Source organism: Triturus cristatus, chromosome 10 (assembly GCF_964204655.1).
Source record: "Triturus cristatus chromosome 10, aTriCri1.1, whole genome shotgun sequence".
NCBI lineage: Eukaryota > Metazoa > Chordata > Amphibia > Caudata > Salamandridae > Triturus > Triturus cristatus.
In genome coordinates, this window is record NC_140593.1 from 734,493,979 (window position 1) to 734,506,602 (window position 12,624).

Genomic DNA, 12,624 nt, shown 5'->3' on the forward strand with positions numbered 1-12,624 from the left:
CCCCCCCCCCAAAAAAAACCTGGCCAAGAAAGGAAAGCATGCCAGTGTCTGGGGAGTGTTTAGTCACTGGCATAGTTGGATTTTTTTCAACAATAGTCAGCAAAAGAACTTTTGGATGCAGTCTATCAGACTAATTGGTCTGTAGCTTGTAGCAAACTACAATCACCTTTTCTATAGATCAGTAAGACTAAGGCACCCTTCCAAAAGTCTGGGGTTGGAGCTCATTTAATTAGGACTGTAGCAAGAGCTAAGATGTATTTAGACCAGCTTGATCTTTTGTGAGCAAATAATTCTGCGGGTATGCCATCAGGCACTGCAGCCCTGCCACTAATAATGGCGTCAAGATAAGCAGTAGCATCGCACAAGTAAAACACTGGGCTCACAGAGGAAGGAGTGTCCTGTACTCAAAGGCAGTGGAGTATTTGATGCTACATTTCCACCAGAGTACAGGTTTGAGAAAAATTCAGACCAGACTTGCAGTGATATGAAATTAGATGGAGGTGGCACTAAACTATTGCCACCCCAAGTAACCAGATTTCTGTGGAGTCTTTAGCAAGACAAGCTGCTTTTAGGTCCTACCACCTTCTGCTCGCCCCAGCCCCTTTTGGCTATAACCGAGCTCAATGTATAGGCCTTTCTAGACTTGCAAATTTGATCAATATCCTTTGATTTGATTGACAGCGCCAAGATCATTAGATTATGTTTGCAATCCATATTAAAACAGGCAGTTGGGTTATTTATACACTTTTTGGTATTGGGTAATGGGGCAGTGAAATAGGACAGAATGCGTTTAAAAAAGCAAAGATGTAAAAGGTAGTAATGCGGCCCCCAAAACTGGACAATTATCAAACTCAGCTAATATTGCTTGTAGATCGAAACGTCTAGCAGACAAAAGGTCTGTGTGACACCTAGACGACCCCACTTACAGTGGCGCATATCATTTGTAGGTTCAATGTTCTCCATAAGGGGTAGCAAAAAGGGATCAGGGAGAAGATGCAGAGGGACTGCAAAAGGCCATTATGGTAAGACCCAGGGAATTGTGGTTACTTTCCAGACGCTCCTTAATGACCATATCGGCGAACAGTGACCAAAGTCTTTGGTCAACTAAGATATAGTTAAAATGGCTCATGTGTTCAGATCCGTTTTAGGTTTGGGGCCCGTTGGCATCAGATCTTGTCCGTTAACTGCTCTAACTCCCACCTCTAGGGACAGGGCTTTTAGCTGTAGTGCAGCCTTGTTGCACCTTTTTTATGGAGGCTAAGTGCAACAAGGGAATAGCAAATCAACCTCATGCATAAAAGACCCAGACCCCATACAACAAGAATAGCACAGGCGCCAAGATGACTCATTTACCCAATGGTATTTAAGCCAAATAAGTGTGAAACAGAGTGAAGGAGATCTGATGTCAAGGGGCACCAAGCTATCATCGAGTTACCGATTTCTCAACAATAACTCAATGCTATCAAGATATTAGTTTCTAGATGAATGTCTTTCAGCACGGAGGATGTTGTCACAAATAACTAAACATCCTCGTGTGACTAATCCAATGAATAGCTTTGTTTATTATAGATGCGTCCCCTTCATACCTTTCATAGAAGACTTTTCTGGCACGTTAACCATGAAACTAGAAATATGGTAAAAAGAGAGCAAACCACTAATTCGAAACAGACAGAATTGCATTGCACACCGAGCCATTTGTGCGCGAATTCCCCCAACGGCTCAGGGACTACAAAAGTAACACCGTGGTTGATTTGCTGAGCAGTTACTGGGTGTCTCCACAATGTGGTGCCATTGAATATTTCAGGCCTCCTGGAGCACCGTACCAGAGCTTTGTTTCGGCTGACACAAGTAGCTTGGAGTAGTCTTGGGTTGGGATAACCCAACTAGGGTCCAGTTGTATACTCAGAGGGTCGGGATTTGAGCGTTACTACCATCCTTTGATATTGTAGTTGGTTCAAGGTGTTAGATAAAAGGTATTATCAAGAGTTTTAAGTCTTCCACCTCTACCCTCAATTCCTTGATTTGAAATAGTAAAATCAGCAGTGTTGCCAACAGGAGGGGGCAGCAAGATGGGGACATCGAAAGATCCAGTAGGAACTTCAGAATTGGTTTGATCACCCTGTAGATCAGTCAACTTTATTTTATTATTTTTTTTAACTGTTGTTACAAGGTAAGGTATCTATTGAACGAGGTAAACATGGGTGCTGTACTGTGTCCTGCTCTCTCACACTAGCTGAGACTGGTTCCACTGGCGAGTAAAGTGCCTTGGAAGATATTTTTCTGGACATTTTGGAATTAAAATAACTAGGTGTTTTGGAGTGGTTTTCTCGGGGTACCTACTTGGGCGTCTTGAGACACAGAGTCTCCCCTTATGATTGATTCTATCTCTTAAATTAGAAGGGATATTTCACTCAGAGTGCAATTGTTTGGGAGCTTAGAGGCATTGCTATGCTTTGCTGTACCTTTTACATAGTCAGAAGTCTTGCATTTCCCCACTGTAACAAGGCAAAAAAAAAAAAAAAAAAAAAAAAAAACACATGGTGCTATAAAATGTAAGGCAATAACAATTGGACAGTATAGCGAATACAAATAAAATTAACTCTGACAAGAGAAATGTTAGGGCATCAAAACAAAACAATAAAAACTGGAACGGTTTGCCACTTCACAATAACCAAACCTCAGGGTCAAAAAGTAAAACACTAAGAAAAAGGCACATTCTGGGTTTTAAACTCAAAGCTTGTAGCTAGAAAGTCTCCCCGCAAAGAACACAGGAATTATACTTCAATAAAAACTCCGTAGTGTTTAGATAGGCCAAAGGAAACAACAGCACGGGCAGCAACCAGACAATTTAAGAATGTAGTAACATTGTGCAGTCCAAGTATACCAAGCGGGGTGGCCCAGCCTCCTCCGGTCCCCCCCACCATCTTAGTCACCCTCACACCCCCCTACAAAGATGATGAAATAGCTGAACCTCCAGGCGCTAGGGGAGATGAAAATGGGATTCCCTGCCAACTTGAGTCTGTGGGAGCCAGTAACCCACGTTGGCAGCTTCCGGGTCCCAGGCAGCAGAAGGAGCTTTATAGTGCGTTGCAAGAGCCCCCACCCGCCATCACCTCCTGCGTAGACCATGCAGCAGCTGTGCCAGCACTAGGAGAGATGGAACATTGAGTCCCCTGCAAACGTGTTGGCCTGTGGGACAAATAACACTGTAGTGACAGCTTTGGGGTACCGGGCAGTGGGACAGCAGTTTGTGTACAATATAGTTTAATCAGAAAAACTGCTGTACGTCTGTGCAAATTTAGTGGCAATTTCAATGGAAATGTGCAGTCCGTAAATGACAGTGCTCTACCACAAGATGCATTGGTTACAAGACTACTTGTATGTATGAATGACTAAGAATGGACACTAAATTCAAAACAGCCCTGCCCCAGGTGCTCAAACGCAAACCAGTGCACAAAACTTACCATCCTCATGCGCCAGACGTTCAGCCTCTTTCTCTAGCATGTTCCTCTCATGGTCCACCTCCATAACACAATGCAAAGCAGTTTTTTCCGTTGGAGGCATCTCACGTGTAAGATGATAGATGTCGATGTGATCCGGAATAGGCACTTCACGCTTGCCAATGGCAGACAGAAGCATTGATTTTCCTACAAGAAACATGGGAATATGGGTCTCAACTTCGCAAGTTTTGCTAATGCCATTTAACTGAGTCCCCTAATGACTAGCCACAAAAGGGAGATGAGGAAGCAGAGGATCGGAAGAGAAACTGTGCAAAAAAGTACAGGACAGAAAGAAAAAAGTGAGGAAAGAGGAGGATGGACTAGACATATGGATGAGACAAAGTGATAAAATGTACATGAACAGGAAGGTAGAGCCGTGTGACTTGAGTGAATGACTGCATCACTAATTGGTCCCACAAACGAAACCTTACTGATCCGCCACCTCTCCAGTGACCTAATCTGCATCACTGCAGATAGAAGCTTTTTTAAAAATGTCACTATATGGGTAGCGCACATTTCCATTTTTGAGATGTCTTCTTACAAGGAGAGCACTTACTACTGTTATAGGCACTCCTCAAAAGAGTGCACATCTCACGTTATGTGTTACCGCTTCATGCGCTGCAAATGCAGACACTGCTCTGCGCAAAGTCATGTAGGCACCTGTGTGGTCAGGTGCCTAGATTTGGCAAGTACACTGTAGAAATGCAGCATCTACTCCTGGGGCAATCAAGGTATTGCACAGCACAGTTGTAGAGAAATACATTTTGCATGTTCACTACCACCTTTTTAATGACCTTAAGTACTTGTGTAATGACTGAGCACTGGGGCGCTGACATCTAGTGCCAAGTGTATGAGCTCTACCCCATAAGAGTGTACCACTGGGTAAAAATTATCAATCTCTAATTGGTATTGTTAACTTACATGTAAGGCCCTGGTAAAACGTACTTAAGAGTATTATGGGCCTCTACGTTAAGGTGCCTTTAGTAGACTACAGCATTATGTGTGCTCACCTAGGTGTTTAGACTTAAATCAGGATAAGGGCACCACTCTGGTTGCTCACGTACAACACTAGAAATGGTTCCCACATTAACTACACAGCATAAATGAATGCTTTCGAACAAAGCTCTTACGTCCCTGAAATTAGACTACATGAAAAACAGATGTCTGGGGGGGGGGGGGGGGGGGGGGGAGACATTAAAGAGCATCAGGGAAAAGTTCAACCTATAGGTACTACTACGGAAGAACATGTCCTCCTCAGTCATAACTAGACTTCTTTTCTTATGAACAGGATACTAAAGACAGTTAAGATATGAATGATCCCACAATCCGGCAATTACTTCCCCGAAAGAGTAATTTCTACTGAAAGATGCAGATAAAAATGGAAGCCTTATAGATATTTTGAATCTGTATACACTGCTTCCACCTTGCAAAATATAATGTAGTTTGGGACAAAGAAAATCTGTTTCCCTCAGGACACCTATCATTGGCAATGTGCGAAAGCATGCAAATGACATCCGGGCATGCTTCTGTTGGCATGTGTAGGCACACACTTTTTGATACAAAAGTTACGTGGACCATCCAGTCCTCAAAAGTAAAGCTCCAGGGTCGGATTGATTTACCCGTTACTTGTATAAACTTTGTAAACAAATTAGCGCCACAACCAAGGACTATGTCGACTTGCCCCCAACTGGTCCCTTCAGGACTCCTAATCTGAAGCATATATTTTTAAGCTACACAAACCAGGGAAAGACTTCAGATCTTATGCCCATTTTAGGCTAATTGCACTTATCAGTATTGAAGCAAAGCTCTTCATAAAGACCTTGGCTCCTGAAGCTGAAAGTCTGCTTATCGATTGAACACATTTTTATCATCATAATTCTTGGGGGGGGGGGGGGGTGGGGTCACATGGTGTGAGGGGAATGAAGCAACTAGTAAAAGTGGGGGAAAAAGAAAAAATAGAAAATTATATAGGTGACTTGATGCTGGAGAGGTCAGTCAACTGGACTTTTTACATAGGCATCACTGTGTTTAATTAATGGGTGGTAGCCAACTAGGTTATTACAAAGGTGAGAAGAAATTCAATTACCATCCCTATGAGGGTGGCAGGGGTTCGAGGTTAAGCTTTGTGGGAGCACTATAAAGGGCTGTCCATCTTAACACCGAGCCCCCCAATCTCCATTACAGCAGAGTTAAGGGGCATATTATCAAGAAACGGCGTTAAAATTAGACGCTTTAGCGGCAGAAAACTGCCGCTAAAGCGGCGATAATGGGCTTGATAATACGCCCTTGAGAATTCCCATAGACGCCCATGTTCTGGTGTCAACATGGGCCTCTATTGGACTTCTCTGCGGCATATCAAGCTTATTATTGCCGCTTTATCTGCGGTTTTCTGCCGCTAGAGCGGCGATCATTTTAACGCTGTGCTTGATAATATGCCCCTAAGTTAGTTTAAGCTAGTGTCAAAATTTTACAGGTAAACACTAAACTGACTCTGGGTCCCAAAGAGTTGCCTTAGGAAATAAAGGGATGGCCCTTTAAATGGGCGGACAGTTTATTTTTTTTTTAACTTGGGGTGAAATTAATAACTGATTGCCACGCTACAAAGCTAATTTCCCTATCTCATCTAACTACCATTTGGAAGGATTTTCTAAGAAGTCAACCCTCTACCAGTCAGTTCTCTTGGGACTAATGCCCATGCGCCAACTTTACTTCAATTCTAGGCTTTCTGATTGAAGTGGGCCAGAACATCTTGGATTAAATGCTGTCTGGCTGTACTTTTGAAGTGGGAGGTACGAAATCCAAAATTCTCCTCAAGGTAATAAAGAAATGTAAATTTCTAGGTGGCCTCTGATTACCCCAACTTTAAGCCATATTACCAAAAACCCTAGCTCCAGTTTAGTAGCGTTGCACAGTTTCTAGTTTACCGGACCCCAAGTAAACTATATTTCATTTTTTAATAACGGCAGCGTAGTCCAAAAAAGCATCAAATAAAAATATGGACCAAGCATAGACTGGAAAGGACAAATTATTTTCCTTTGTTTGCTAAATTTCTAAGGGCAGGTAACTCCTACCTTAGCACCCTGAAAGGTAGGGCGTTAATTCGCTTCTCCATACAACATGCAGTTGCAGAGGCTGTCGAATAATCACAGTAAATTCTACAAGAGTAAAAGACTAAACCATGCAAACATGTTGGTACTAAGAAACGAGAAACTGCACTGCCCGCAGTTGTGACCTTTTTAACTCCTCTCCCGCTCTAAAGCACAAAGTTTATTGGCTCTGGACTAGTCAGGTGGCACGATCTTGACAATTTGGCTACCCTGATGACAGCCTCAAATGGATGTCCATGAGCCCACATAATATACTGGGGTTATTCATTTGCGTTAATTGGAGGTCATCACTGGGAGTATTGGGAACATACACAAGAGGGTGATTAACCTCACGCTCATGTATAATTGTTATTTCACCATAGTAAACTGCACAATATCCATCCACACACCAATTCTTAATGCGGTGTTTGGTTCAAAATCAATCACCACACATCTTGTTAGCAAAACTGAAAATGAAACCGGGAGATAAAGTTGCAAGAAATATAAGATCAATCAATAAATGGTGGCCTCGCCCGAGTCAAGATATCACCTTCCATTCTTTGTCCTCAAACCCCAGCCCGTCTCCCACTTGTCCAAAAAGTCCACTCCACCTGCCAAAGTACATCACCTACTTCATCTTCAAATGACCTCTCCTGGCTTCGGCATTACGCTCTAAACTACATTCCATTCACCATGGTGCATGCAGCTTCAACCTTTTTCACATTTCTCTTACCCTCTACGTCAGCCTCTTTATGTCAAAGGCCATTGGTCCCACCTCGTTTTCCAAATTCCCCTCAAAAACACTACTGCCACTAAAGGTCCTACCCTCCTTTAAACAGACTCCTGTCTTACCTACTCCATTAAGCCCAATAAGCCCATAGCGTCGGCCAGAGTTTAGTTCTAGTCTTGTGTCTGTGAGGAGCTCCTGTCCATGGAAAGTCAGTGACAGGTTAATGATGTGGACATCAGTGCTGTTTGGGTGGGAGGACAGCACACCAGTCACCGCTCGAGCTGCAGCTTTTTTCAACTCAAACTCTTCCAGTTCCTTGGTCATCTCATCAACCTCTATAAAAGAGAAAAATTAGGGAGGGATAAGAGGCGAGGTTGTCCAACAAGCAGGGTACAAATAATTTGTTAGCAACAGCCCATACACAGAAGTCACTTGCCTCTGTGCATAACACGTCACAAGAAGCACAAAACGCCTCTTTATACACATTTCCTATCCCTCACGAACACGCCCCCCCCTCCCCCGGATACACTTTATACACAAGCAAACTACAACATGGGGAAAAATAAGTGGTTCGTGGGAGAGATGAGGTGTTTGAGAAGACAGAATGGGGAGAAGAGCAGAGTAGAAATGAGAGGAAATACAAAGAAGTCGTTCGGTTGAGAAGAGGATGTGAAATGATAGTAGAAAGGTTTGGAGACGACCAAAAAGGTAAGTATGAGGACAGAAGGAGCCCAGGACAAAGCGAATGACAGGAAGGAGGGTGAGAAGTATGTGGAGGAAAGACTGAGTAGAGAATGAAAAATGGGGGGGGGGGGGGAGAGAGAGAGAATGGAGGAAAAGATAGGAAAATTAATGTGAAGAAATGTAGTAAGAGGAAATTGATAAGAAAATATGAGCAGCACTAAAAACGAAGAAAGGAGATTGGAAAAAACTTAAATTAGCCTGGTAAACATGAGGTGTGTAAAATTAGATTGAGAAGATGACTAAAGGCTGAAAAATCCAGAAAGGGGGTGGGAGGAATTAGAGGGAGAAGAGAGGAGGAGGAGGAGGAGATTTAGTACTTTTAGGAAAATCAATACTATGTTGGTGATACAGTTTCTTTATAGGCGTTAACAAGCTATTGTTAAATACTATTGAAAGACCATGACAAGAAATCCTTTACACAAATTTACACAGTGTAACCCTAGTTACACATGGGGCGCACACTAGTGAGCTGAGCCTAACAGTTCTAGTCCATGAGATATTTTCAACTCAACCTTGGGAGCGGGAGTATGAACTTATGTAACAGTGATGTTATAGTATATTCTGGGCTTAAGTACTGCCCTGAAATGTCCTACATACTCAACATACCTTTACCACGATCAGGGCTACTGTTGGTGTTTTCAGTTAATATTAAATTCCTAAAAGCACATTATTTAATACGGAATTAAAAAAACTGTGTCCCCACCAAACGCACAATATCTGCCATAACCAAGATTCCTTCACTCACACCATAGGATGGCACAGCCTCAAATAAGTATTCCCAAAGTAATTAGTCTCACCTAGATTTTCTGTCCCATTGCTCTGCTCACACTTCTCTTCCAGCTCACCCCCCTCATCCTCGTTTCTCTTGGGACGTTGGCGAGCTTTGGCTGCTTCCTTTTTCTTCGCAGCCTTTTTCTTGGCCAGGTCGGAGGGCATGGCAGCTAAGTCTTTGTTTTGGAACCTGCCAGATGTAATGTGAACGCTGTAAAGACAAATGCAGAATAAAAAGTGAGGGAATTCCAAGAGTGCGAAGCAATAGAACATTTGACAAACTAAAGATAAAGTGGGGGCGAAAAAATATATATGTATACTATATCTCAAATCGAGAGTAAGAGACAGGAGAGAGGACATAAAGTAACTAGTAAACGCCAAAACTTAAGTTGGAAAGAAAAGAATACATAACAAGCTATGTGAACCAGTTTTGTTTTTGCCATGACATCGATGAGGAAACACCTCCTTCAGTTTTATCTCAGGCTATTGTGAAGTGCACTTTACAATCAACGTTCCTAGTATAAGTACTTTTTTAAATTATTTATTTTTACAGCGAATGAATAAACGGCCTAAGAATAGGCGGGGAGACGAGATAAGGACAAGTGACGGACAGTAGAGGAACACTGTGAAAGAGGGAAGGGAGGGCGTTCGGTAAATTTAGATGCTGAAGCAAGGGATTGCCCAGGGGTTGATGATCCTACAGAGAGTGGTAAATATGGCAGTGAAAGTTCAGTACTGATAAGACGGGGGTAAAAGCAGGAGCGTAACACAGCCCTCCGCAGCCCCCGCGGTGCACTTTGGCTGGAGCTCCCCTGATTGAGCCCGGAGCCCCTCTCCGTACCGTGCAGGGAGGCCCCCTCACTTTTCGTTACGCCAGTAGGTAAAAGAGGGCGGTTGGTAGTAAGAGAATATGGGATAATGGATAGGACAGAGCAGTGGTGATACTGGGGGCGGGATATGTGAAACGTTGGCGATGATTAGTGTACGAAATGGGGGTGATGGCAGGCAGAAAAACAATGCAGTTAATGGGGGGACTGCGTATGAGGAACAGGCATTCGTTATCGTTAGCCTCCAAGAACAGCCTTTATGGTCCTGCTTCGTTTCACTTACCCGAATTTCACTCCGAGATAAACACATAACCCTGAGTGACCTAGCTTCTCTTACCTGCCACAGTTTTACTCCTAACAACCACCTCCCTTTCCCAGCGCTCTGTCCACTCTCCTCACCTCCACTTCGCTGTTCTTCTCCAAAAGGAACAAGCAGCAGCACCGGCCCGCGTGCCACCGGCTAGCCAACCAATCGGGGATGACCTTATTGCGAGGCGTTAAGCCCACAAACGTCCTCGCTCCCCCACGGTTATCTGGGAAATGGAGTTCAAGTGTATCACAGACCGGGACGTGACGAGGTCTTGTCTGTATTACTAGACATCCCGGAATAGATATCTGAAAATCTCGGCATTGTGGGGCATCGCCGGTTAACTAAAGAGCATTCATACACTGGACCGTTCAGTTATTTAGATGGTGATTTCAGCCAATACTCCGACGAGGCAGTCTGACAGCTCTGCAGTGTTTATTTAGGACACTGTAAACGTGTAGTTTTTATTTATTTATTTATTTATTTATTTAATGCATTTTTATAAAGCGCGGACTTTACCCGAAGGTGTCAGAGCGCTGTACAACAGAACCAGTTACGGTACATGAGAGAAATGTTACAAAATAGAACGTTACAAAAATAGCAGGACACAGTATCAAACACAGCAGGCAAGAGGAGGTAGGGAAAAACATAGAAGGCAAGAACACAATATCAAACACAGCAATTTACAATGACTAACGAACTTCCTGGCGGGGTATGAGAATGAAGGAATTAGTTCTGAAAGTGTCTTTGGAATAGAATGTAGTGTCGCGGTCTAGTTGACGCGCACTACGTCAGCGTAGGAATGCGCGTAGCGGCCATCTTGGACGCTACTGCGCATGCGCGGCAGATAGCGAGGCGCGAGAGAGGCGAACGGAGCTCACAGCCCGGCGCTCTCTTGGTGAAGTGATCTGTAAAGTTAATAAAGACAGTTTTACCAGCCGCAACCTGTCTCCTGCCTATCCTTGAGGGGTCCTTGTACTACATGTAAAGAAGCAACTTTACAGTGGCGACGAGGCACGGGATAAAAGGAAAAAAAGCGGACCCAGTGACCCACAGTGAGAGAGGTGCCCCAAACTGCACATAGGAGGACGGCCTACGCAGGGGGGACGGCTCAACACGCGGAGAACAGACCCTGGAGGTCGAGGACAGACACCAACGCACCGAGAGAGCGCGGCAGAGGCAGACGGACGCCAGAGGGAGGCGCAAGAGCAGTAAGTGCGCCGTCCACGAGGAAGAAGAAAGTCAGGGGCGAACCGGGGTGCGGCAGTAGAGACCCTGGCGGAATCGGGTGGAGACGGCGCAGGCAGCTCCGACGAGATCCCAGTGACCCGAAGAAGGGGGGAGAGGACAGAAGCGCCAGGTAGCCCGAGGAAACAGGTGGACGCCAAGATGAGTGCGCAGGCATCAGCATTAACGACGCCGGTTCCGTTCCTCCCGCGACCAGGAGAACCCCAAATGAAATGGGAAGACTGGAGGGAGTACTTCAAAAATTACCTAGAAGCGCTGGAAGATGAGAATGAGGAGGCGTTCTCCAGCGCCAGGAGGAAGAGGATACTACTGCACAACCTGGGACCCGAAGGCATACGGGTATTCCAGAACCTCACACCGGTCGCCAGACAGGCAGCGGACACCGACGTGTTCAAACATGCCCTCGAAGATCTGGACAACCACTACCGTCCCGCAGTATGCACCTCCATCGACCGCTACAACTTCCAGCAGAGGAAGCAAGAAGCGGGGGAAACGATAGACGATTACGTGGCGGCACTGAGGAAGCTTGCGATAACATGCAAATATGGAGGATTGCAAGACGAATTCATCAAAGACCAAATTGTGATGCACACGACAAGCAAATCGGTGCAAGACAAATTGTGGGCGAGTGGAGATGCAACGCTGAAAGACGTGATCGCCATAGTGAAGAGGGCAGAGCTGACCAAGCGCTGCGCAGAAGCAGCAAAGAGAGATCAAGCCCCGAGACTCACGATCAACAAGGTAGATGACGCAGACCAGCAGGGTAGAGGAAAACCGGCGCCGGGAGAGTACAGAGGATCATACAAGGCGAAGGGAAAATCGGGACAGCCGTGGAAGCAAGACAAGGGAGAAACGGCTAGGTGCTACAGATGCGGAAGCCCGAGCCACGCGGCACATGACAAACGGTGCCCCGCCTTCAGAGCTAAATGTGCGTTTTGCGGCCTGGTCGGCCACTACGAGAAGGTGTGCAGAAGGAAAGGGAAACAACGTGTGGTGAAATTTGTGGCACAGGACATAGGCGAAGAAGAAGAAGGCCAGGAGGAAGACGACAAAGTCCTGTGCGTGGAGGACCAGGTACTGGGCATCGAGGGGAGAAGAGCGCGCAAGCCCCAGTGCGACATGCTCATTGGAGGAGTAGGAATCACCATAGTGGCGGATTCGGGGTCCCCTTACACGATCGTCCAAAGATCGGTGTGGAACGAGAGGTTCGAACCCACACTGGGCTCAAGCCTAGAACCACCTGATATACGACCGGTCACCTACACAGGGGAACCCATTCCGATGGTCGGATTCAAGAGACTGCTGTTCCAATTCAAAGAACGCAGCGCCCACTGTAAATTATATGTCGCGGAGAAGGGACCATCAGTCCTAGGGTGGATGGACCAAGGAGAGTTGGGCGTACAGCTGAACC

The 12,624-nt window shown here is 45.2% G+C and overlaps 1 protein-coding gene across 13 annotated transcripts in view; it reads right to left on the bottom strand.

Moving 5' to 3' along the window:
• The window catches only part of LOC146789924 (ATP-binding cassette sub-family F member 2), a 1,015,916-nt gene extending 1,005,831 nt beyond the window's left edge, over nucleotides 1-10,085 (bottom strand). For 10 of the 13 annotated variants that reach the window (XM_085628226.1, XM_085628232.1, XM_085628224.1 and 7 more), the window contains exons 1-4: nucleotides 10,058-10,085; nucleotides 8,858-9,042; nucleotides 7,439-7,651; nucleotides 3,465-3,647 (exon numbers count right to left, since the gene is read on the bottom strand). In XM_085628226.1, the coding sequence (XP_085484352.1) occupies nucleotides 3,465-3,647; nucleotides 7,439-7,651; nucleotides 8,858-8,996 (535 nt within the window). In that variant the 5' untranslated portion in view covers nucleotides 8,997-9,042; nucleotides 10,058-10,085. Of the gene's footprint in view, nucleotides 1-3,464; nucleotides 3,648-7,438; nucleotides 7,652-8,857; nucleotides 9,043-9,995 lie in introns of all 13 variants that reach the window. The other 3 variants (XM_085628230.1, XM_085628221.1, XM_085628220.1) reach the window with 1 other exon arrangement.
• Nucleotides 10,086-12,624: the final 2,539 nt, after the last annotated feature.